At 42.2% G+C, this 26,922-nt stretch overlaps 2 protein-coding genes across 4 annotated transcripts in view; one reads left to right on the top strand and one right to left on the bottom strand.

The window, feature by feature from the left end:
- Positions 1-20,648, top strand: part of LOC137654747 (uncharacterized) — a 90,317-nt gene extending 69,669 nt beyond the window's left edge. Inside the window, exons 8-9 of one of the 2 annotated variants that reach the window (XR_011046708.1) lie at positions 13,721-13,912; positions 14,743-20,648. The gene's annotated coding sequence lies outside the window, so the exon portion shown is untranslated. Of the gene's footprint in view, positions 1-13,720 lie in introns of both variants that reach the window. The other variant, XM_068388669.1, reaches the window with a different exon arrangement.
- A 302-nt stretch (positions 20,649-20,950) lies between these two features.
- LOC137654746 (uncharacterized) overlaps positions 20,951-26,922 on the bottom strand; it is a 69,384-nt gene continuing 63,412 nt past the window's right edge. For both annotated transcript variants that reach the window (XM_068388668.1, XM_068388667.1), the window contains 3 exons: positions 24,994-25,182; positions 22,226-22,404; positions 20,951-22,113 (listed from right to left, as the gene is read on the bottom strand). In XM_068388668.1, the coding sequence (XP_068244769.1) occupies positions 21,884-22,113; positions 22,226-22,404; positions 24,994-25,182 (598 nt within the window). In that variant the 3' untranslated portion in view covers positions 20,951-21,883. The remainder of the gene's footprint in view (positions 22,114-22,225; positions 22,405-24,993; positions 25,183-26,922) is intronic.

Here is a 26,922-nt window from a genome sequence, read left to right as displayed (position 1 = left end):
ATATAGTAATAGTAATCAGGTGCAAAACCAACGAATACAAATAGGGTATAAATGAGGCAGGTAAGGGGGAGAGATAAAATGACAAAGAATTAATATGTGAGTTACCTGGGGGTAACTACACTCCCTGCAGCTACTGTAGGAAATTTAAGGGCTTCCAAATGTTTAAGATAGTGTTTCTTGAACACTGACGGTGACTTCCACCCTGTATACCTGGAAAATCCGTAAAATTCATGTGGTGAAAAAAGTTCACCGAAGTAGCAACCGCTCTGATATCATGTGCAAGAGGAAAAGAGTCAGGGCTAGCTTGTTTAATAAAATACAAAATCTGTTGCCTGATCCCTTTAATGGTAATGGTACCGCCTTGTTCTCTAACGAATAGAGGCCCCGAGGAGTTAGAGGAGGTCCGGGATAAATAAGACCTAAGAGTAGTAACAGGGCACAGAGACGGATCTTGCATGAGGGGAACAATTTTCCAGGAGGACCATCTGTTCTGAGGGTCTTCGTTCTTAGCTAAAAAGAATTTGTTAGGTGAAAGAAGGACCTCTCCCGAAGGAAGGAACTCAATATGACCCGGGTCTCTTGATAAAGCTGCCAGTTCAGAAATTCTTGCCCCAGAAGCCAAACTCACCAGGAAAAGTGTTTTCCTGAGAAGGGGAATATAGTCACAAGAACTGTTAATGGTATCAGAAGCCAATTTGAGTACATCATTCAGGAACCAGGTTACCGGGGTAGGACGAGTAACCGGTTTCAGTCTGGCACAGGCTTTCGGAATTGAAGCTAACAAAGAGTCGGTTAAGTCTATGTTAAAACCCACTAGAAAGATCTTTTTCAAGGCAGATTTAATAGTGGTGATGGTATTGGCTGCCAGACCTGATTCTAATAAAGTTCTAAAGAAAGGGACTGTAAGGTTCAAGTTCATACAGTGTACGTCTGAGTCTATCAAAAATTTAGCCAACTTTTTAACCGCAGAATCATATTGGCGGATGGTGGAATCCCGTTTATCTGATTCTAAGAACAGGGTGTTTTGAGGATCGATATTGGCACCATGCATGGCCGCAAACTTCATGAAGTCCATAAAGTTAGGGCGCTCTGAATGTTTGAGAAAGCGTACACAACGCGTGTTTGTACTATCTGAGACAGAACCGGATTGGGTGTCGGGTGAGGATGTAGTCTCAACTCTCGCAGGAGAGGATACCAATTGCTCTTGGGCCAGTTGGGTGCGACCAAGGCTACTCGTCCCTTGAAGGATCTCAGCTTGTCTAGGACTTTCAGTAAAAGATTCACCGGGGGAAAGAGATAAATCCTTTCCCAGATGTCCCAATTCTGTGACATAGCGTCTGTGGCGTAGGCCTGAGGGTCTAGATTGGGAGCCACATATACTCTCAACTTGTGGTTGGACTCCGTGGCGAAGAGGTCAACTTGGAGACCCGGAACCCGAGAGAGAATCCACCGGAATGACTTTAGATCGAGTGACCATTCCGATTCTAGAGGGGAGGTCCGGGACAAGGCGTCTGCCACTACGTTCCGGACTCCCGCCAGGTGGACAGCTGAAAGATGCCAACGGTTCGAGGCTGCTAGGGAGAATATGGCTACTAGAACATGGTTCAGAGGCCCTGATTTTGATCCGCCTCTGTTGAGGCAGCGGACCACCACTTCGCTGTCGAGAACCAGACGAAGGTGTTGTCTCTTGGGTGGAGCGAGACGTTTCAGGGTTAGAAGAACTGCCATGGCCTCCAGCACATTGATGTGAAATTGGCGGAATAAGGGAGACCAAAGACCTTGAACTTTCCTGAGCTGAGAATAGCCTCCCCAACCTGATAGGGATGCGTCCGTGTGAATGATTAACTTCGGAGGCGGAAATCGAAGGGGAACTGACTGACAGATTGTTGGCCCTTGTCCAAGGTAGAAGTCTTTCCCGGAGAATGGGAGGAAGGCGGACTTTCCTGTCCTGGAGCTTCCGGTTCGCCCTCGAACGCCAGACACGATTGATATCTTTCAATTTTGCCTTCAGAAGTAGATCCGTCACTGAAGCAAATTGAAGGGACCCTAGGATCCTCTCTTGGAGTCGTCTGAAACTTACTTTGTCTTTTAGAAAGCGTTTGGTGTTCATTGCAATCTCTAACCTCTTGGGTTTGGGAAGACACAGAGTATGAGATATAAGATCCCATTGCAGGCCGAGCCATTGGAACTTTGATTTCGGAAGAAGACGGGACTTCTTGAAGTTGATCTGGAAGCCTAGAGATTGAAGGTATTGGATGACTCTGTGAGTGGCCTTTAGGCAATTTTGGGAGGTGTCTGACCAAATGAGCCAGTCGTCCAGATAGGCTACTACTTGAATCCCTTGATTCCTGAGTTCCTGAACAGCAACTTCTGCTAACTTTGTGAAGATCCTTGGGGCGATGTTGAGCCCGAAAGGCATCACCTTGAAGGAGTAACTTTTGTCCCCTAGGCGGAAGCCTAGATACGGACGGAAGTGTCTCGCTATCGGGACGTGATAATAGGCGTCTGTAAGATCGATAGAGGTGGTGACGGCCCCACGGGGAAGTAAGGTCCGCACCTGCGAGACGGTAAGCATTCGAAACTTGTCGCATTGAATGGACAAGTTGAGAAGGGATAGGTCTAGAATCACTCTTCTCTTGTCCGAATCCTTCTTCGGGACACTGAACAGCCGACCCTGAAACTTCAGGTGTTTCGTTTCTTGTATGGCGTTCTTTTGTAACAGGTCCTGGACAAATTCGACTAGGTCCGGAGTGGAATGTTGATGAAATCTGTTCGGAGGTGGAGGTCCTTGAATCCAACTCCACCCCAGTCCCTTGGAGATGATACTGAAAACCCAGGGACTGAACCTCCATTTGTTGCGGAAGGCATAAAGCCTCCCCCCTACCCGCTGCACCTCAGTATTGGTTTGAGGAGTTGCCTCCACGTCCGCCTCGGAAGTTCTTTCCCTTGCGAAAGAATCTACCTCTACCTCTGTTCTGGTTTGAACCACGGTGGTAGCCTCTACCTCTGTTATAACTCTGGGAAGAGCCTTGAGCCTCATAAGACTGGTTAAAGGCTGGAGAGGTGGTGGAGGCACCGGGAAGCTGGCTCTTAGGAAGCAGAACGGTGACATAGTCGTCCGATGAAGGAGCCTGAGAGGTGGAAGGCTGTGCAGGAGATGGAGGAAGAGGCTGACGGAAAACAGACGAACTACTCTGCTGTTGCCGGAACTGGGTGGAGGTATACGGGCGGAGCTTCTTCCTACCCCGGGCTTGGTAATTTGCGGGATCATATTTCCGCTTAGGAGTCAAACCCCAACGGGCTTTAAGGCTCTGATTAACCCTAGTAGCCTCAGCCAAGACTTCCTCCACAAGATCCTCAGGGAAAAGATTTGAACCCCAGCAAGAGGACCTGATAAGTTTATTAGGCTCGTGCCTAATAGTCGCCTCAGCCAGGACGTGTTTGCGGCACCTACGTTTAGCAATAGCAAAGTCATATAAATCGAAATATAACGACTGCAAAGTAGCCTTATTGAGAGACTTAAAGATACTCTCAGTATCATAAGTTAAGGCTATCGACTCCGTAGACGTGGCCAAGTTCAAAGTTCGACCAACACGTAGGCGGGAATCATACTCCTGTTTAATAAGAGATTCCGGGAGACGGGGAAGCCGTTCACTAAACATAACTGAAGCACAGTCCGCTGTTAGCTTGCCAGAAGTAAAAGTGGTATGGACATTGTCCCAACACTCAATACCTGAAGGAAGAAGGAGGGAGATCGGATCCACCTCTCGGATGGGAGGCAAGGGCTTCTCCTCCAGAGCATATTGGAAAGCAAGCTCTGCAACCTTATTGACGCATGGAGTCACGGTGTTCTTGTCCATTAAGAACATTGTGAAAGAACTCTTATAAGGCGTCAACATGGTATTGGTGCAACCAATATCATTCAGAAACCTAGCCCAAACAGATTGGGCTTGTTCTTTTGGGAAAATGACAGTCTCTTTGGGGACCTTATCCAGCCGAACCAGAGCTTCCTTGGTAAGCCTGGCATAACCATGAAATGGAAATGCGAGACCAGGAGGAAAGAATTCAAAATCCTCTAGAGGACGAGTACCAAGACCTTCCAATGTTAACATCCCATCTGAGAATGGGGAATGAAGAGCCATGCGCCAAGGGTTATTCTTGGTAAACGGCGGAAGCTTAGAGGCATCCGGGATGAGAGAGCTTTGAACTCGCTCCGGAGCACCTTGCTCTAATGCCCCAAGTCTCTGACCAATGTTAGAGAACATCGTGTCCATCTTGGCCTGCATTTCCGACACAATCTTAGATTGCATCTCCGACACGATGCGAAGCATGGCTGATTCGGAAAGGCCCGGGCTAGGAGCAGAAGTGGCGGGTTGTACTCCCGGGTCGTGAGACTTAGAGGAGGAGCCGGAAGCCTTAGATGACGGGTTTGTATTAGACTTGGAACTATGGGAAGCCTTGTGGGGCTTACGAGCTTTTGGCAAAGTTCTCGATGTAGACTTATCTTTGGGGGGAACCGGGTGTGATCGATGAGACGAATCACGGTCCCCAGAAAAACCATGGAAAGAAGAGAGATCAGATGAAGAAGAAAGAGCGGGGCTGAGGATAGGAATCTCAGCGCCGGTAACACCTGCCTCACTTACCACCCTACCTGCATCCGGATCATCCAACAACATAGGTTCAACGTCCAAGTTCATGGAAGCCACAAGTTCATGGAAGCCACATTGTCTTCCAGATCTCCGGGGGCATCCAACGGATCTTGTTCCTGGTCGATGAATCCCGCTATGGTGGCATCAATGTCGGCAATGATGGGTGCCGCAACATGCCTAGCCACAGCGGCTGAAGACTTGGCATTAGGGTAGATCATGGCACAGTAGTCTTCAGATAGGACGTAAGGCTGTTTAGATTTCACGTTTCGGGCAAATCCCCCAACCCACACTTTCAGTGTGGCCCGAGCCGCAGTCTTCTGCTCCGGGGATGCCTGAAATAATAGTGGGAATTACAAAAAGGAAGATTCCCGGCGGTCCTTCAAGACCATAGAAATCTTACTAAATAGTGTATGTATACCAAAAAAGGTAAAATAATTAGAAAGGCAACATAGCCAACGGAACTCACCGAATCAGATCCGAGGGTGGTGATGAGGTCAAAACAGACCATACAGTTATCAGGGTGCCAGACCACGATGTCCTCCAGCTGAACTCCGCATAGGGCGTGAGACCTACATACAGTGTGGCCACAAGGCTGATGAAGAACAGCCGCACAAGCCGTCGTCTGACAATGCACCATCTATAAAAAGAATAGTATATGAGAAACTGTAATTCTCTTAAGTAGGGGCGGGTCCGGAGGACCCGGGACTAAACATGAGTCTAACTTAAGACTAGAGCTTAACTGTAATACTCTTAAGTAGGGGCGGGTCCGGAGGACCCGGGCCTAAACATAAGTCTAACTTAAGACTAGAGTATAGCTATCCATTCCGGTCGAGCCGGGATCATAAAGAAGGATGCAACAAAGAATTTAAGACACATGGTGTCTGATTTCCCGGAGCGAGGTTAAGCCCCGGGCCGGGAAATAAAAGTACATCCATAAACCAATACATATAGGAACTCCGGGATAGTGATCTGTCATATATAATCATATATAATCATAGGAACTGTTATAAATTAAGAGGGGGGCGGAACTGTAGATAAGAACCGCCAACAGAACCCGGAGGGTTTCGTATAACATAATAAAAGTGTGATAGGTAAATATAAAATAGGGTGCACCGGGATCCTACTCTGTTGACCGGTGGCCAACCCGTCAGACAGAGACGAAACCGCCGGGACACCCGGAGGACAAATTCCATAAACACTGAACTACCCCCTCTAAAAGGAGGGAAGGCAACGGTCCCCTAGGGGAGGGGGGAGAGAAGCCTAGCCACCCACCTAGCGAGAGGGGGAGCTTGGGGGAGGATCACGTGATACGGAGCAGCAGGGCTACAACTGACGATCCCCAAACACAGATCATACGGAGTAATAAGCACAAATATTCATTATAAAAGTAATAGCGTTGAAAAATATATAAATATACACATAAAAAATTAGGGCAAGGCTTGCAACATAATAAATAAATCCCAAAGGACAACAACCTGATGGCTTATATAATAAAATTGCCGCCCAGTAACGAAGGTCGGCAAGCCATCTTACGATACGTAACTGATATCGGCCCTAAATATGAACCACAAGGGTTCTAAACGCTAAATAATGAATATCCACAATAAAACATATAAAATTTAAACTAATAATAAAATTAATACACTTAGTAACACCGCGAGTGAAACTAAAAGCTCTCAAAACAGGAGTACCAACTGTAAGCGGAATCGAGCAAGACCGAGATGATCGAAGAGAATAAACTCCTATAATTTAAATATTAAACGATCTAGATTGCTCAAAACACAGCAAAACATAGCTTGGTACTTAACTTAGACGGTGTCTCCTGGGAAACCGATGAAGAAGCCATAATCCAGTGAAAAATAAGGCAAAACACGAGAGCACAAAAAAGCGGGTTACAACACAGGCATGCTAAAAAGGAGTTGGGTTCTGAGCGGATGCAGAGTTGGTGGTGCCGAGTGAGGTTGAACGGCTCTTCTCTATTGGGGTCTTTGTCGTGGATGAATCTAAATAGTGCGGGACCTCTGGATTATACGCCCAATTTTATACCGACACCAAAAGGTGAGCGAGCTAGTTAACCTAGCACTCCTTTACATTTTTTCTCTGGTATATTTAGCAGTAAATTACCTAAGAATAAGTGCTAATAGGAGCTTATTCACTGGCCGGCACAGGTTCAAGCCCAGAAATGGAATATTATACATATAGGTGTTGGACAGTTAGGCTAGCCTAGCGACAAGTTCACACAACAGATGGGCAAAGCTTAACATTTTTCATCCAAAACTAGTCTTAAAATGTTTGAACAGAAATCTTTCTCTCACATTCTCCCCCCCCCCCCCCCTTCTCAGACATCGGGGAACCATCACCCCCCCCCCCCAATACAATTAAGAAAACAATAGATTTCCTACGCTTCGCGGTGCTTGACTCGCGGATTTAGAATGCTCCTCGCAGATACAGGAAATTTAATTTTTAAAAACTATCGATCGCATAATTGAGGAATCGCGTAATTAGAACACGTGTAATTCGGGACCCTACTGTACTATTGTACTGTAATCGTGTTATGTCTGAGATAACCTAGAGATCTGGATTCTGCATGAGACTAAAGCACATGTCACACTAGAGACCAGCAACCATATTTAAGGTCATCAAGATGTACCTAATGCCCATGCTTCTTTTATAGCTACGACTCAGTTTATAACCAAGATAAAGTTGTTGGATGCCCGTTTGATAAGGGAAACCTATTATTCTATGTAATTACTAAAATATACCCAAGATTATTCCCCAACTTTGTCTTCTGTTAGCAGTGACAAGAAACGTAAGATTGGTACTACAGCGAACGTTATCCTCCTTCCTGGTCCTTTGTGTCAGGAGCTTACTGAGGCTTCAGTCACACATGACGACGGCCATAATTTGGTTAATATTTTATCACCCAATATTGATATTGCACAATATGAGCTTAAACCAGTTCTCGTTGCGGATCCCCTGGTTACGGCTGCTGTGCTCCCAGAGCTGGATCCTTTAGATGTTCTATCTATCCCTAATTATTCTGTTATGTCTAAATCTCCCTCTCCCCCGTGTGAGTGCGTTGAGTGGAGATTTATATATGTCAGATAATACAGATAAGATGTTTTGCCCTTTAGAGGTGTCCCTAATCTGATCAGTGAAATTATATCCGAGTTCTTGTTGGAACCTTAGAGTAGAGCCTGTCATTTCCTGCCTTACTTAAAGACCCTTATTACCAGTCCCCAGCTTGAAATAATGAGCAAGGCCTGCCTCATACACTTTCGGGACTCTTCAGTAGATTTGTCATTTCTTTATTATGTGGGTGGTTGAACAGCCTTGGCTGTGTCTCCCCCCCCCCCCCTACATGTCTTGGCAATGCCTTCATGCTCTAAACAAGTTTCTCCTTCCATGCCTAATAATGCTGTGAAGTCCAGTATAATAAATCCTATTAATAATTTAGCTATGCCAAATGTTTAAAATCACAAGTATGAGTGCACCACTTTATCTAAATGTGATGACGTCATTGTATGCACCGCCATCTCAACACATGAGGTAACTCCGCATCTTGAGCAGGCCGACAGGTCCAAGCAAGTTGTCACTCCTAAGCATCATGATGTCACTAAACGCGCTGTCATTTTGACCTGAGAATATTCCTCCGTGACATAATATGTCAGAGTTAATGTTACTACTGTATACGCCCTCCCCATTCCAGAGCGCGTGGTAGATCATTTCCATATTATTTTGAAGTTCCCCAGAGATTAGATAAGGGGTGTAGAACGTTTCCTCCCTTCCAAAAAGTCACTCCCCCCCCATCTAACTCAGATGAAGGAACTAGCGGCAGACAACATGGACATGGACATGGTCCCTGTTCTAGATGGCAGAGTTTAAGAACTCTCTCTTGCCTTGTAAGTCAAGCTCTGAGAGACTTCAATTCCACCCCCTTGCACTCAGTTGCTAGAGTGGAACATTCTTACAACAGGAGTGTGCTAGACTCCTTCTGCTCCTTCTCCACCTCTTATTCCCCTCACAATAGAAATGACTCAAGGGAAAGGAAGGAGGCCCAAGAAAGAGTTAAGAACTCAACAATTATTAAAATGGAACAATCCTGTCATGACATTATAACTATTAATGATTCTCTCCAGAACCTCAATGCATGAATCAGTACTAGCTTTGCTGACGTACCCCCCTTGAGGCCCCAGTGTCTAGCTCAGAAGCCTCACACTTTATTAAGATTATGAGCCTGTCTCATCCGTCATCTGGATGGATTGGATGAGCCTCCTCTTGTGCAGACTGCTAACAAACGGTGCACTATCGACTATATCTTTCCACAGTCTCAAAGCCCCAGATACAGATTCGATGTAGCGCTTTTTAATCATACTAAGGATACACTAGACTCTGAATACTCAAGTCTCAGCGTCAGAAAACTCACTGATTCCTGATGCTCCCACTATTAACTCTGGTGTGACAGAGAAGTTTTATGTACAATGGCGCTTTTCAGAATCCACTTCCCATTGACACTGATGTGGCTAATCTAGTCCCATCAGTACCAGCTGAAAGACAACCTAATCTCTCCTCCACTGTGTCGGGGCCCAAGATGGCTAACATGGAGGTTGCAACTATGTCAGCTATTCAAGCCTGCTCGTGGATAGACCACTGGTCTGGAGCAGTTTCTCACTTTGCGGTATCGTAGAACCTGAAGAATTAGCATGTTCGTGAACAATTTGAGGAACAATCTAGATCCGCTGCCAAAGCCTTAGAGTTCCTCCTTCATCAAAACACCTTCCTTTGGGGAAATGGCATTATAAAGAGGCACAACACTGTCTTAGCCAGATGCTCTAGGTCGCTGTCCCTTAGAGACGCGTTAGCACTGAGGAATTCAGAGCTAGTATGAAATCCCCTCCCTTTTCCTATCCTCGGATGTGGCAAAGGTGATAAAAAAGGTAGAGATGTTAGGACAAAATTCTGTGTTAAGTAAAGCAGTGGCACCAAGGTTGCCCACTCCCCAGAAACAACCCAGGTAGTCACCTTTTAAGTCACTTCCCCAACAAAGACGACTTCTCCCTCCAATGCATGCAGAACATCCCGGGATGCAGAAACCTAAACCCACTTTTCGTCAGAGAAGACATCCCTCCAGAAGAAAAGGATGAGGTCGCAGATGTTCACGCAAGGGAGGTTACATTCCCTCAGCTTATCATTCAGGGGTGGTTGACATGCCTACAAAACTCTTGACAAAGTTGGCAGGTCTTCTGGGCCGACCCCTGGACAGTAGAAGTCCTCCATTTAGGGTATAGAGTCCCCTTCTAAGACTGTCTGCCTCCTCTGACCAGGAATCTGATCATCCAACAATACTGTTCGTAAGGATCAGTAAAAGACCTACTCTCGTTCGAGGAAGTCTTCAAATTGTTGGCCAAAGGGCAGTGGAGGTCTCAGTTAACTCTCCCGGCTTCCTCAGCAATCTATTACTGGTAGAGAAGCTGATGGGGGTTTGAGAAGACTCATCATAGATCTTTCCCTCATTAACCTCTCTGTACTACGGACGAAGTTCAAAATGGAGACCCCAGTCTCTGTTCTCCAGTCCATCAGGAAGAATGACTACCTTCTGACAATAGACTTGAAGGGCACCTATTTTCAGGTCCCAATCTATCCTGCCTCGAGGAAGTACCTAAGGTTTCCCTTTCAAGAAAAAAATTTTTCTGTTCAGGGTGCTGGGTTTCAGCCTATCAACAGCCCCTCTAGTCTTCACCAAGATCTTTGCTCTTGTCTCAGCCTGGGCTTATGCCATGGGCATCAGACTCCTGAGATACCTAAACGACTGACTTCTCTTAGTAGAATCCCAAGCTGTCCTGTTGAAGCACAGAGACTTACTCCTAGATCTGTGCAAGGAGTTAGCCAGTCTCATATTTCTTGATTACCTCAAGCTTTGTCTCCATAGAAAGTATCCTCTTCTTCCTTCCTTGAACATCGGCAACATTCTTGTGATGCATGGCTAATACAGTGCGTGTTGAATAACGCAACAGGATAACTATAAGTACAAAAGCAAAATCACCAACACAAATTCAACTTGAACGATAGCGCTGCCGAAATAAAATGGTTGAGGAACGCTGATACCTAGACGCATGATGGAAAAAAGACTGACCAAAAGTGAGCAGGCTCTTATGGCTGTAACTAGCATCAGAGTTTACAGTTTTGCGGCGAATCTCATTTCATATCACGAGGGTTTTTTCGTAATGTGAGGTGAAAAAAATCTTTATCTTTTCGTACCATGAATTTTTCGTATACAGAAACTTTTGTATCAAGAGCTATCACTCTATCCAGAAACACTATTTCTTTCTGGTTGAGAATTTATCATGAGAGCCTATAAATCTTCAGGGGAAACATATCCAAGCCCAGTCCTCACCTTTAGTTCATGAGGTCGAGATTGTCCAATTTTATCCTTCATCCCACCCAAGGAAGACTCCCGTTTAAATGACAAGGGTTTGTATTCGCAGAGGAACAAACTTCAAATTTTTTAAAATTGTATTTCTTTTTTTTACCTATACAAACTAGTCATTTAATTTACACGTCTCACCACATCAACCCCTCAAGTCTTGACCATGAGCAAGTGGTGCAAGTCCTGCTGACTCAGCCGTTCCTACCCAGCGTAGGTGTGATGCTGGCAACCATAAAATGTTACCAGAATTCCGCTATTAAGCTAGAGTCATGTGGATCTTTGACTGGCCCGACAGTACTACATATTCTCCTCTGTCCTCATACACCTGACAACATTGAGATTACCAAACAATTCTTCTTCACCCAAGGAGTTTCTGCACTGTAATTGTTCAGTGACCACTTTCTTCTTGGTAAGGGTAGAAGAGACTCTTTAGTTATGGTAAGCAGCTCTTCTAGGACACTCCACAATCAAACCATTATTCTCTAGTCTTGGGTAGTGCCATAGCCTTTGTACCGTGGTCTTCCACTGTCTTGGGTTAGATTTATTTCTCTTGCTTGAGGGTACACTCAGGCACACTATTATATCCTATTTCTCTTCATCTTGTTTTGTTAAAGTTTTTATAGTTTATACAGAAGGTATTTATCTGTATTTTAATGTTACTGTTCTTGAAATATTTTATTTTTCCTTGTTTCCTTTCCTCACTGAGCTACTTTCCCTGTTGGAGTCCCAGGGCATATAGCATTCTGCTTTTCCAACTAGGGTTGTAGCTTAGCAATTGATAATAATAGCAAAACTTTAACGAAGTAAACTCATTTAAATGACTCAGGTTTGTACTGTATAGCTAGGAAAAATACAATTTTAAAAATTACTTGTATTTCCTTTTATTTATAGGGCACAATGATTGGATCAAGATTTTACTAAATTGCCCTCCAAGATGAGGTCAGGTAATTGGTTAGTCTTATTCAAATTAGCGCATTGCTGTGTTAGGGAGATTTTAAGCACTTGACGTGAACCTGAATCTCGTCTATTTCTGAATCTGAGACAATTCTTTGAATATATCCACAGAGAGTTGAAGTGCCTTGCCTTTCAAGTGCAGGAGTCACTTTTTCTAATTTGGTAGGATAAGATACGTCTCAACGTACTTTGAACAATGTATTAGGGTATATCTCGGCCTTAAGGTTAAGTTTCCTCGTCTTCATTTTCCTGTCTTGCTAGGGAATTTAGATTGAATAACAGCTGATTTCTCGGTTGTTTACCCTTTGAAAAGGGTGTAACTCCTGCAATGCTTGTACAGTACAGTATTGTATTCGTATTAGATTTGAATGTACTAGCATCTATATTAACGTTATGTGAGAGGAGCTAGTGGCCGAGCTTGCAACTGAAGGGCTATCACTGTCATCTGAAACATGATGAAAATGATCCGAATTAGTTGAAACTTTGTTCACTTCTTCAGATTTTAAGGGAATCATACGACATGCCTCACCATCCACATAAGTACTTACTTTAACAAATGGTAGTTTTATAGATCAAATAGAATCCCGGTATTGAAAGGGGTTATACCAGCAGTAGGAACTTAAGTATGTGAAGATTTTGGTCTTTGTGTGAGGCTTTCAAATCTGTGGAGCACGGCATACATTCAGAACCCTTACTAAATGAAATGCTATTATTATTAGAATGATAAGGGAGTGTTGTTGGGTTAGGTTTAGCAATGGTTTGAGAATGATCAGAATACCTAACCTAAGGGAGAATTTACTGGACTTCTGAAGTTTAACAAAGGGAGGAAATGATGTCAAGAGCTTGTGATGTTCTTCACAATAGAAAGATGGCCGTTGTTAAAATGTGTGAAGGCATGTCAGTATTGTCGTCATCCATGCTATAATCAACTAGCCTAGTCTTTCCTGACTTCCTTGAACTAACAACAAGTTTCCCTTTTGTGCTAGAACTGTCAACTTGATCAGCAACTATTGAAGCATACTTTTCCTGAGTGGTACCGAGAGTGAAAGGCATTCTTTATAACAACAATTATTTTAGTCACAGAATTGCCTGGGACACATCACAAAGTGAATGCAGACTGTGATCTAGAAATAATTACTGTGCATATTCCGGGCAATTTGCTAAGTAAACCCGGGAAAAACATCTTAAAACTCTGTATATAAACAATCTGAGGGAGTGATATAGCATCCGGTCAACAGATAACTAGAAACAACACAACCTGATGTGGTAATCTGGGCTCCTTACCACTTGCTGCAAGAGGACTCTGTTCCTTTGTTAAGGGCATTTATTTGTTGAAGGAAAAGAAAATAGGAACATTTTAATTGTTTAAATTTTTGGGTAAGACAATTTAAACCAGGTATCTGGAGAGGAACCAATATGAACATCAGGAGAGATTCATAGAAATAATAATTGTATCTACTAGGTAGAAATGGTTCAAAATGTATTTTTGGATCCATTGCTATGTGATTGATATTCTATATTGTGCTCAATAAATGAAGTAATTTGACTATGACTTGCTAAATTACTGAACTAAATTTATTCACATTTTAGGAAAGTTAAAAGTTGCTGAAAAAGAACTTAACTTGAAGGAAAATATTAACCTTTTACATTCAAATCAGTAACAATTATTACAGTATTGTGTTTTCTCCAGACCGTTAATAAGAGTTCAAGTATCTGCAAGGGCAATTCCATGGCATCCATCTGTCAAATTAATTTTGAACTTCTTCAGAAGACACAGATGTCTTGGTTCGCAAACTCTGCAACCCATATCACATTATGTACTTTAAACCATTGTTTGTATTTTTGGTACAAATAAAGTACATTACATAATCTCAAGTTTATGGTAAGTAATTCATGCCCTACAATAAGCAGTAGGGCTTTTAGTTGTATGTGTTGCTATCATCAATATAAAAATAATACTTGAAACAGCTTGTATTGATTTTATAAAGAATTCATTTTAAAGCAGCAGGTAAAGTACCTTGATACCTGTGTTATTCAAGTGTTACTTAATTTACACAAAAATATTACAAGGACATGTATAATCAAGATACTAATAATAGTTTTAAAATTGTATAAAGGTAGTTGCCATATAAACTAGGTGTTCAAAATTCATTTGTACAGTATTAGGTTTTTTTTTTTTTCATTGAACTAAATATGATTTTTTTTATAGTATTACATTTTTTACTCTTGTCGATAACCTTTAATCTTGTCCATTCATTCACTGAGTATTATAACATTCAGACCTAACCGTTTGTAGGAAGGACCTGATATTCACAATTATATAACACCAAATACAGGCTTTGATAGAAAATTCAAAAATGTATTACAAGGGCTTGAAAATTCTCGTAAATATCAATGTAAATCTCGACTTACTCTCTTGTACATAACCAACTATGCCCTTCAAGTTAAAGTGCATTCACACTTATATATAAATGTGAATGCATCTTTACTGAAAAGATAATAGCATTTAATTATTCAAGACCAAATACAGCACAGCATACCCAGTTACATATTAGGTGAGAGTAATTCTAGATTGATATGATAAACGTGAATTTTCAAGTGCTTGTGTGATAATGGTATTTTGTCTTTTCTATTTGCAATATATAACTGTGAATGCTTTTCTAATACTTTTGTATTTTTCCCTCGAGGCTGAAATACTATTTTTTTCTCAAGCTTAAGGAAATACGGCCGTGGCAGTTTCATTAAAGGGGCAGCCATCATTTGTAATTTCTCTAATGCTGACGTTTCCATTACTTAAGCTCTGTAAATGTTAAGGTCCGACTGTCTCTGTAAATATATACTACTGTATTTTTACTTAATAATCAAAATGATAAAATTTTGCTTGAATATTAAAGTTCTTATTCTTGTTCCCATTTCATCAGAATTCAAGGCTAAGCACAGATTATATTACTTCAAATCATCAACCTAAGATTATTAACTCCAGAGGAGGACATACTTCCATTGATTGCTATTGAAAAACAGTACCAATCCAGTCTATTCAATGATGAACAAGAAAAAGTGAATTTTAATATTCTTTTTTATTTCTTTATTCACCCGATGTTCATATTGTCTTCTTTCTGGAAGCTCTGCTTTATTAACATCGACCCGTAAGTAAAAAATTTTCTACTTTCTTTCATTTCAATAGATTTATGCCAATAGAAAATGTGACAAATTTGGAAGTAATATATATTTTTCCTAACAATACAAACCTGTAGCTGTTTATTGGGGATATTACTTTCAACAAAGCAGAAAGATAAGCCACCCACCCATTAGTTAGGGAGGGGCTGTGGGGGAAAGTAGCTACCCTGCTCACTCACACACTCGGGCTGTGAACCCACTTTGCTTGGAGGTAGGACTTCAAGGGAGACTGATGCTGGCGGCCCAATTTGCATAAATGGCTACAGATTTGTATCGTTAGGAAAAATACAAATAACTTCCAAATTTGTTCTTCACTAATACAAACCAACGCTATTTACAGAGGACTATTTACCCTTTAGGAGGGTGGAAGTCTTTTCTGCGGACAGGAAAGATACGATCAACATTTGCTGCCGTATTCAGTGATTCTCCCCACAAGGAAGATTGTTGACCAGTGGTTGGAGGGATTCTCCCTCAGAATTCAGTCATTGTTTCCCATCCACGAGTTCTAGCTAAGTTGAAGGTCAACATCAGGTGTTAGAGAAACGAGCTGAAGCTCAAATCTCGGTTCTCTTCGAAAGGGGGTGGTACCCCTTGTCCGTAGGACAGTTGCCCTTATCTCTGAGAGGTTTAAGAGATGGTACCGTTTGGATTCTGACCACAGACTGGAGGCCAAGTGGTACAGCATGCCCTTCCCCCCTTCTTTGATGCATCTGGAGGGAGAGTTTCAATCTGGGGTTAGGGCCGAGGAGGTCAACTCCTTGGCGAAGATTCCATTTGTCAACTATCTTCTCAGGTCCGTCTCCTGTCTGACACTATGGGGGGATCCTACTTCTGCTCCTATTCGTGCTCAAAAATAGGCTGGATTCGAAGGAATCCAATGCAGGCTTGATGAAGCAGAGTGAAATGGTGACTTAAGCGACGTAACCACTCTGCTGGCTGAAAGTGCATCTCGTAGAGGAAAGACTCCTGTCATCCTCCTCTTAGGATCTGCGGAAAAACTTCTGCATGACGACGATGAACGTATCCAAGGGTACCTAGCTCTGATAAGGAAGGCGGGGTATCTCTCAAGATTTACTTCAATTCTCCGATCTCACTAAACTTGGGGTGAAATTTCGGTGGTAACGAAGGTCAGCCACCGAGTCTGTCAGGATCAGTCCATCGTACTGAAGTTTTCAGAAAATGAAGCCGATTCTAACAAACTAGGTTGACACAAGGTAAACCATCTTGTGAGAACTGCCAGATTGTCGAAGATACTTCCTCGCTGACAGCATTCCGGATTCTAGGAGTAAGAGTCTTAGTGGTTGAACGTACACAGATAGTCCTGTGGACTAACTGCTTGTTTGACCATATGCCTACGCCTTGTCGAACAGTTTGAAAAAACTAACCTGTTCCAGAAGAGGCTCAGAGATCTCAATGAAATCGCATCATTTTGGCCAAAGACGTAATGGCTGAGACGGGCGTCCGAGGGGATGTTTGGAATGCTTAGGTAGGGAGAGAATTGCCCTCACAGTTCTACAGTTGGGAGAGAGAGAGAAAGTGTATTCTCTCATAGCTGAGCTGCGAATTCTCTGTTCTTGTTGGAAAGAGATGCATACAGTACTCCAAACTCATAGGAGGGGACCCGTCACGGGGCAACCTACTCGTGGATGAGAAAAAGGGAGTTATCACTTGGATAAGAACATTGATGATGTCCACAGCATCCCTTTCCCAGCCATGACCAAGAGGCATTTTCTTGGCGACGCAAGGTACAAGGAAGGCCACATCTGCGGTGGTGTTCCTAGGCTGTCGCCCGCGAGCTCTCACCTTCGTTAAGAGGGGGTAAAGTACAAGTGTCAAACTTAGTCCCTAATACCTTTCTAACTACTGAGAACTTGTTCACACAGGTATAGTGTGGTAGAAATGGTCCAAGACCGAGTCTTTACCCTCTTGAGGGGCCACCGCGAGGTCAGATAACCCATTGATGGGCCTCATGCAGGCCAAAACCTGCCAGAGGACATGCTGTGACTCCTGCTCTGCCTCCGATAGCTTTAGTTTAGCAGCTCTTGGAAGATGGTTGTCGTCATCATCAAAGACATCTATCCATGACACGTCATCTCGGGGATGGGTCGAGGTCGTCCCTTGCACGATGGGTGTCGCCTACTGTGGCCACTGCAGGGTTCAGAGATGATCATTTAGGACCATCTTGTGGAGGTCTTGATGCCCTTGCCCAAGACCCGGGAAAAGTCCTTCAACTCCTTCTAGGATGGGAAGAATTCCTCTTGGAGTGAAGGTCTTGACTGATTTTTTTTTTTCGTGCCTCGCTTGCTGAGATACTGGTTGTAGTTCTGGTGGAACCATCTCGATAGGAGATGAGCGAAAGACCGTGCCAGAGACTCTTGGCTCGAGAGATGAAGGTGAGAGCCTACTAGCGGAGGAGTGGGAACAACGAAGCTGAGCCTTCGCTTCGATGTTTGTATCAGTGTCTGCTTGATTCAGGATGAGTCCTGCGGTTCAGCTATTCCTCGTTTCCTCTTCAGGGGAGAGATGGAAGATGTTAGGGGCTCCTGAGGAGGGGGACCGTAGACTTACATCTGAGGTCAGCTGGAGGAGAAGACGACTTTTTCCAGTGGAATCCTTGGTGTACTGGCCGACTGTAGAGGTGGGATACCTCTCACAAATGCCTAGTGGACTGCTCTGACCAGGGCGTTGAACCACGGTTCTTTGCGGACTGCGGTGCTGACGATAGGTCCCCTGAGAGGATCGAAGCTGAGGGTTTCTGAAACGATAGAGCAAGGTTACCCTGGATCAACTGACAACCGGACGGGAGAGCGGTATGAAGAAGTGGACGGCTGCGGCAAAGATGGTTTCGGAACAGGACGGCTTCCTGTTTGGGCTCCTTAAAAGTAGGTTCTTCCCAAAGGAGAGGAGATCGTTGGGGAGTCGTCCTTCCGGGGAGATTTCGGGGACATCCTGACTGGAAAGGGGTGATCGTGGGTCGATCTGTGGGAAACAGAAGACTTATGCTTTAAGGGCGAATGGCAAACTAGGTCTAACGACCGGCGCTTACGGCCTGAAAACGAGAGGAAGAACTCCTACGAGGTGCTGTCGAAAGGCGGGTTGGCGAGTACTGATGCCTCTATGAGCGACGAGAAGCTCAGGAAGGAGTGTTGGGACAACTGTTTCTGATCCAAAGGATATCGCCTAAGGTCTGATGAACGCCTAGGTATTGGTAAGCGGCAAGTCACAGGAGAACCATGAACTGCTGGCAAATGGCGAGCAGCTGGCTGCCAACAGCATCTGCTATTCCCAGGCAGTCACCCATCTAAGTACTGACTGAAGGACGAGCAGCTGACGAACCATGAAGAGCTGGCGAGTGACGAGCAGTCGGAGAGTGACTGGTGAACGCCGCAAGGCTGGCAAACAACAAGGCAAAGGAGAGTCCAAGTAAGTAGGCAAGTGTCAAGAAACACTTAGGCTATCAGAGAGACTGTCAATGATGGTCTTTCAATAGCGAGTCATGAGGTGACTAGCGACGATCTCAAGATGAAGGACAATCTCGGCGAGGGGTGAAAGACACAGTAACAAGTGACAAACAAGCAAAGCACTCCTGCCCCCGGGAGTAAGACGATCGCCCGAAGGTGAGTGGCGAGCAGCTGACGACTATGAGCCTAACAGTAGCGAGAAAAGTGCTGGCAATCTCGCGAGGGGTGTAACAAGGCGATGAGTGACAATCTTGAGGGGTGAAGGTAACGAGGCGATGAATGACGATCGTCGGAAGACGAATGACAAATCAAGCCCACCCGCCAAGAGACAAGTAGCTGATTAGTGACGAGAGCCCAAAGGAGCAGCAAGACTGTCCTTGACAAGGTTGAAGAGACGTCTCCTTACCTCAGGGGGGGAAGAATGTCCAGGGTGGCGAAGAGTATGAACTTCAAAGTCTGAGGAACTACCAGAGGGGAATGTCTGCACGGTTCCTCTCGAGAAGGAGCCTGTCTGACTGAGTCAGAGAAGAAAAACACAGGTTTCTCAAAGATCTCAGGAACCGAGTCTCTATGGGTGTTCTCACTCGAGAGCGGAGAGACTCGCCTCGGACTATGCTCCTCCCCCGACAGAAGAGTCAGCTCAGCATGGGGGAGAGCGTAGTCTTTGGTGACGAAACTGCAACTGCTGTGGCGAGATGTAGCTGTCAGCAATTATCCCCCTGCAATGGGAAGGTTGCTAGACAGAAGCTGATGAAGGGAAGTTATCCCTCTGAAGAGAGAGCAGCCCAACACCTGGGGAGGTTAACTCTCCCTCGGAAGGGAAAGTTGTCCAACCCCTAGAGGCAGGCAGTGCTCAGTGCTTCACGTCAACAAGCATTGTTCAATTTGAAGGTCTGCATCGAGCGCTATCCGTGAAACGTAGCCGAAACTATGTTTCTGGGTTCACCCCGAAGGAGCCCAATATGCCACTGCTCTCATTCCTACGCCCTCTAGGAAGGAACCTTATCTTTATAAGGGAAAGGTCAAAATCAGCTTGCTGATCAGGAGCTACCATAGGCGCAGGAGAACAGGACTGTGATGGCGTAGAGACAGCAGGAACGAATGGCTCTGCTCTTTCACGTCGCCTGTCTTAGCTGAACGAAGACGTGCGGCATTGCTAGTTGAGGAATATAAAACTTATGAAAGAAAAACTGCTTCGGGAGGAGCACTTAATCCGCGGACAGGAAAGGTGTCCCCCAAGAGAAAAAACATACCAAGGACTGGGGGCATTCCCTTCAACAGCCGACATCGTTTGAAGGTGAGTGGCTGAGTAAGAACTGTAAAGATAAAAAAAAAAAAAAAGAAAAGGAATTACAATTAATTAATTCAGCTGACGAAAGAAACTACTCCGGAGAACCACTCAACCCTCCGGCGGGAAGGGGGTTCCCCAAGGGGGAGCTGACAAACTAAAGGTTATGCACTACCTCCAACAGCTAAGAATGGCCGTTGGCCTGTCGCGAGATGACGGAGTGTGTCGTTGAGAGCCAAGCTGAAAAAATTTAATTATCAACAGTTATCATTTCAACTCGATTACTCAAGGAAACCACTCGGGAGCGCAACCGAACCCACGAATGGGAAAGGTGTTCCCCCGCAGACGATCTGCCAGCCACCCACATACGAGGGAGAGCTTTGTTGTCAGCGAGAAAGAGCAAGACCGAAGTCAAGCAATGTGAAGGCTGCAAGCAGTTTCCTCCAAGAACTCATAGGGAGGAAAGCAACGTTAACATCCAACCGGAGAAGCAGTATCCAATTGATTACGACCCCTGCGGTGGAGGCCGAGTCACTCGGAAGACCACCAGCCTACGGGGTTGTCCATCGTCCAAGGAGGAAATATAAGAGAAGGGTCACCCCCTCTTGAGAACCTGCCACACTACGCTGTCACACAAATGGCAACATTCACTGTAAAGAAAGGCTTAAAGAATATAAATAACATTACAACAATGTTTTCATATATATATAAAAAAAAAAGAAAACACTTAAGTCAAATGGCTGGTAAGTTGGAGTGGGGAGAGACCAGAGCCAAATGCAAATTAGATTCACAGCCCAGGTGTGTAAGTGAGTGGGGTAGAACACCCCTCCCCCCTCCCCCTTACCTAGGGGGTGGGGGTTAACCCTCGCCAAAAGTCTAATAGCTTGTCTAATATCTCCTATAATTAGCGTTGGTTTGTAGTAGTGATTTAGGGTTACATCCATGATACAGTACATCAAAGATACCAAATACAAACAGGGCTATGACCAAAGTCTAATATAAAATTCTTTTTATTGGCCATAAATATAATAAACACAATTTCCCTATCTATATGTTACAAATGGGTATCACTTTTTTTAGAACAAAAACAAAAATACATTAAATACCTTGTGTACTTTACTGTACTTCTTGTAGTCCCATGAATTAATAATGTAGACATGACACCTAACTAAGATATTTTTTTCCACAAATGCTATGGTACATTATATACAGGAAAAGCACACTTTATCTTATTTTTGATGGAGTGATGAATGAAGCTAATTTCTCTTTCAAATATGAATGCATATTGTACTGTCACCTAAAGAGCCAACCATATGGTATACAGTGGATATAGGCTATGCAGGTATGTAAGTATGTGCCTATCATGAGATCAAACAGCTATTCCAAAAATGTAAATAAAGATATACCCATGATATATAATCGACAGAAAATTTTTGAAGACTAAAGACAAAGGACACTTTTCAAATATTCATCAGAGGTTGACTTACAGTAATAAAAGAAAACTAAATTAGAATTTAGATTAGAAAATATTGATTTGGTGTCGCTTTTTGTCATTTTGTTGCACAAGTAATCCTACAAAAACTTTTAGTGGTCACCATTACTTGATGACATAAAAATAAAATGAACAATCTTAATACAAAATGCGCAATCTTAATAAAGGAATTTCATTTCTTAAACCACATGATACTGTACCAGAAAAACTTGATAGAAGGCCCGTATTTAAAATCTTACAACCTGATATATTTATCAAAGAAAATGGAATTTATTCAAAGTTATCTACAAAAAGAATTTTAAATATTTAAAACCAGTATTGTACAACAACTTTCTTGGAAAAAAAAACAGTAAGTCTCCCGACCCTGTACAATATCCCCTTACAGCTTTATAATTATAGTTAAAATTATCAAAAATTTTGATAAACAGTAGTACTTCAACTCCTCAAAAGAGATACCGGACTCATATCTACTCCCATGTCGGGTGCATCCGCATCATCTCCTTTAGATCCCTCATGGAGCAGAATATACTCTCTTGAACTATAACCAAATTTGACAACATCCTTCTCTATCAGTTCCACAAATCGCCGCGGGTCAATTCTACGATTGTTGACATAAGTGCCATTGGCAGATTCCAGGTCCAGGATGTAAGGTTTGACTGTGCGACCTACAAAACACATCACATTGTACACTAGTTGCAATGTATATAAGAAAAGTTGTTAATTACAATATGTCAATTCTAAATCATAAAATATTTAATAAACCAAAACATTAATTACCTTTTGTACCATCATCTCGTTCATATGCAACTAATCTGTACTGCAGGACGGCATGTTGTTTAGAGCAGGACGGGTGGTCAGTTGGTATATCTGCTACCTTACGGTCTCGTCCAATAAGGTAGGCACTTTGGCGATGTAATGGTAAAAATGGCAAGTCTTCCTCACCTTTAAATATATACCTGTAAAAAAAAAAAAAAAAAAAAAAAAAAAAACTTCTGCAGAACAATTTTGCTGGTGCACAGGTACTAATGGTAATCACAAGTGCAATTAAACTCTAAGCTCATAAGTGTTAATTTCAAACATGTTAGCACTTATAGAAGTTCCATGCATGAAGTTATTGGATTAATAGTACATATTAGATTCCATTAGGTTACTAAAGGCAAACTGTCAGTCTGAAGTCTTCTGAAACTGGGATGATGGTTCAATTGAAACTTCATTTAAAATGCATTATTTGATTAGGCTAATTGGAAACTTTATCATAAACCTTGTTTCTTCCTTACATGACAATTTTTATCAAATTGAATAAAACTTTAAATCGGCTCATGATAAGGGACCACTACACAATGGAGAAGGAAGTTATGTACAACACTGACTATTGGACTAAATTGCAAAGTGGTAGCTACTAATTGCTGTGTTTAAAGATGCTCAAAAGAACCAGGCTTAGATGGAAGTGTCTACTATATTAGAAATCCTGCCGATATTGGGTAGACACATTAAAGCTGTCAGCTGATCGTACAAATAAAAAGATCACAGAAGTCTATTGTAAATCCTGGAAAAACTTTTTACAACTATTTCTTTAAATGGTGGATTTCAAATGATGTTGCCCAGGTAACTTAAGCATGCACATATTAAATGTAGATATTACAGAACCACATGAAAAAATATATTGAAGTTTTCACTCAAGACAGTTAAACTTTGCACCCCATATTTCCATTAAGATCGTTCCTTGTACTTCACCAAATCAGACTTGTTTTAAATTGAATACAACAGTAAGAAAGATTTATTTTAAATTCCAGAGAGAAGTGCTTAAGTTACTTTTTTATCTGAAATGTACATGTTCTGTAGATAAGTACAAAATAAGTGGATTTGTATTAAATGGTAAATGAAAATTTAATGGAATAATTTGTAGTAAAGTCTGTTTCATCCTAGCTTGCAAATGGAGCCAAGGTTTGAAAGCTCCTTGCTGATTGGCTGTTGGTTCAGGCATTCTCCCCTCCCGACGACGAAGCAAAAAATTGCATTTGTCCTCGGTACATGATGTTCATTTTTGCTTTATACCTCACTTAGTTTGCACAATATCTACCTGGTTCTTTGGTCACACACAGATTAACAGTAGATGATGAGTATTACCTTGAAAAAATATACAAAAAAATTAGAGTTGAAGTGAAACAAGCACTGAAAAAAACTTTATACAACTTTTTTATCTGCTGTTTTTTACTTACAATTGTTATGCAAACGTAAATAAAAATAGGAGGATTTTCTAGAAAAAATATCCTCTTTAATATCATGAACCTAAAAGAATAATGCAAGGAAGGAAAATAATGGTGAAATAAGTGAGCTACAAATGAAAAAAGAAAACCTCGTGATGAGCAACAGAATATTTTGATGACGACGGGTGATCGTGTGCGGGCAGGATGCATCGCCAAAATTTGCAACAATATTGCTGTACAATGTCAAATATTATTTTCCTTCCTTGCATTATTTTTTTTGGTTCATGACATTCAAGAGGATTTTTTTTTCAACAAAATTCACCTATTTTTATTTACGTTTGCAGAAAAAGTTGTGTAAGTTTTTTCAGCGCTCGTTTCACTTCAACTCATATTTTTTTCCTATTTTTCGAATATTTTTTTAAGATATGGATATTTTTTTCAAGGTAATACTCATCAGCTACCTTTAATCTGTATGACTAAGTTAGGTATAGAGCAAAAATGAACATCATGTACCGCGGGCAAATGCAATGTTTAGCTTCGTCGTCAGTCAGTGGGAGGGGAGAATGCCTGAACCAACAACCAATCAGCTGAAGCACTGGTTATCTGAAAATCTCCCAGCGCATGGCTTTTCAGCCTAAATTTCATAAATACATTCATTCAATATTTCTTGTAAAAATAAATATACAGTAGTACCTCCTCGGGTTATCAGAAGTTTCAGGGGTCTGGCTTTACAACATATAACAAAATTTGACACGCAACAAAAACTGCATACTTTGCATGTATAACAGCCAATGCCTGGGCATTGAAAATATCCCATGATACGTACACACACTATGCATCAACTTCCTGTAATTTTCAGTCTCGGCTAACCTAGTACTTGCCTGTTATTCAATTCAAGATACAGTAATTATATTAAAAATGCCTCACTTATAAATGGTAGCTTGGCAAAATACCTTCATGATCAAATGAAATGATACACTAATATATAAAATGACTGGATACAGACAATTAATATTGAAAATCCTGTCTGTCACTCCACAAGGTTTACTGAACTTTCTAGGACAAGTAACTCGATGTTCAGGTGATATCTCTTTCCCGTTCACTATGGAATTATGATCAATATAGAACAACTCTACTTTCTTATCATGAAGATCTGATTACTATTCAGTGATTTTCAATTTATAAAGAGTTATCTTTAAAACTGAACATAATCAAATATCCATAATATTTCTAATATTCAACTTTCTTTTCTTTTAAAGCATGTAACATGTCAAAGCAATTATGTTTCCAAAAGCTATTATTCTATAAAACATCTGTATCCTATGTAAATATACTTACCATCTCCATCGACGCTTAGGTTTCCTAGCCTCTGGTGGCTGAGAATACTTAATGACCACACCATTGAAGGTATTGGTGTCTTCTGAGAGCTTTCCTGAAAGTCCCATGTTTGGCCTCTGAACTCCATCCTTATCTTGCAAGTTATTCTCTTCAGTTTTGATAGTTTGTGCTACATCTGCCATACCCCACCTTAAAAAAATGTACTGTATAAATTTCTTCACATTTCCAAGTGGAAAACTTGAGTCATTAAAACAAGAATATAAAAAGTAAGTCTTTCTGTTGGATAATATAACTACACAACTTTAAAAAAATATATGAGCTGATGCTATACAAAATCACAAATTTTGAAAGATTAAATTTTTTCCAAACTAAAGTATACAAACCTGACACTTTTAAATAGAAGTATGGCATAAGCAAAGCCATTAAACTTTTAAAAAGGTAAACAATGGTTGACTGTTGGGTGGGAGTTCCCATCCTCCTAACACGTAAACCTCAGTTTTACCTTTAACCTAGAACTTGTGGGATGGTTGATACAGGCAGTGTAACTTGAAGGTCTTGGGTTTATATAGTTGAGGAAAAATACAAAATACTTTAAAATTTGTAATTTGTTCCTACACGTATTACAAAACCATGAACCTTTAAGAGGAGACTTATCCTTAGGAGGGTGAAACTAATCTAACTAATCTAGCTGGTTAACTAACCCAGGAAATGTCAATGTACTTTCATCCTGTATAGAAGCAAAAGTCATGACTCTTGTGAACCTCTTAACTACCTGAGCAAGATGTCAAAAGTGTTAGGCAAGGTTCCTACCAGAAAAATGGTAGGCAGTCACTGGAGAATCTTATATACTTTTAGAAAATAAGTCCAATATTTGGGCATTACATGAGAAATGAGTGTGCATACAGTCCTCCCAATTAACGAGGGGAGGAGGAGATACTTGAATTGTAAGGAAAAGTTACTCGGTAGCCTACCCTACCTGCATCTCACGTCCGTTCTGGCAACATAACGGCACGCCTGTTGCACCCCCAAAAGAAGGAAAAGAAGAACGGATAAACAGCAAATCATTCTTACCTTTCATTCTTATACTTACGTCGCTACCTCCATCTTAAATGAGACTCTTCTTGTCCCGTGAAGGTGCAAGGCTTGCTACACAACCTGTTGAACATCTAAATAATCACTAAAGACCTCAGAATACTGTTTATAAAATTCTGGACAAGCTGCAAAGGATGTGATTGTGTGCCCCATCCTCCTTGGATATTTTTTTGTGAATCGTATGATCCCTAGAGGTGTAGTTCAAGTGGAACTACCCTGAAGAGGAAGTCATCATTTCACTGAAACCAGAAGGTACGGAATTTGTTGGCTGCTTACTGGTAATGCTTGCAAATCCTGGAGCAATTGTTGGTGTAAAAAAAGCTCCCCCAATGATGAGGGAAGAGCAGGTGTTGTTACCTTCCAGATGGAAGTTCTTGATTGTGCAAGAGCAACTGCACTACTTCCTTACATTTGCTGAAACGAATGTTCAATATATTATCAGCATTATTCGGTCCTCTATTCTCGTATCCTGACAAAAGGTCAGCTTCATTGGTCCTGGAGCATTGTCTCCAAGAGGGAGACAGGACAAGACAGGTGTTGAGAAAAACCCTCAGGCAAGTCTCCATCAAAAGGCACCAGAAAGGTGAGCATGAATGTTAGCGGTGAAAGGCAATTTGAAGCTGTGGTTTGTAATAAAAGCCAAAGCCTAGAGGACTAGGATGAGATGCCCCCAGATCGAAGGATGGGTATCCAGATAAAAGTATCCTCCAGATTTACTGAGCAGAAGTCCTCTTCTTGATAGCAGACCATACAGTACTTGCTGTCTTCCTTTGAAAGGGAAGAAAATCTGTCACCAGGCTGTAATTGACTTCTTCACTCAAAGAGTTGACTAAAATG

The sequence above is a fragment of the Palaemon carinicauda genome, chromosome 15 (assembly GCF_036898095.1).
Source record: "Palaemon carinicauda isolate YSFRI2023 chromosome 15, ASM3689809v2, whole genome shotgun sequence".
NCBI lineage: Eukaryota > Metazoa > Arthropoda > Malacostraca > Decapoda > Palaemonidae > Palaemon > Palaemon carinicauda.
Note: the sequence above shows the minus strand (reverse complement) of the source record. Positions and strands in the feature narration are given on the sequence as shown.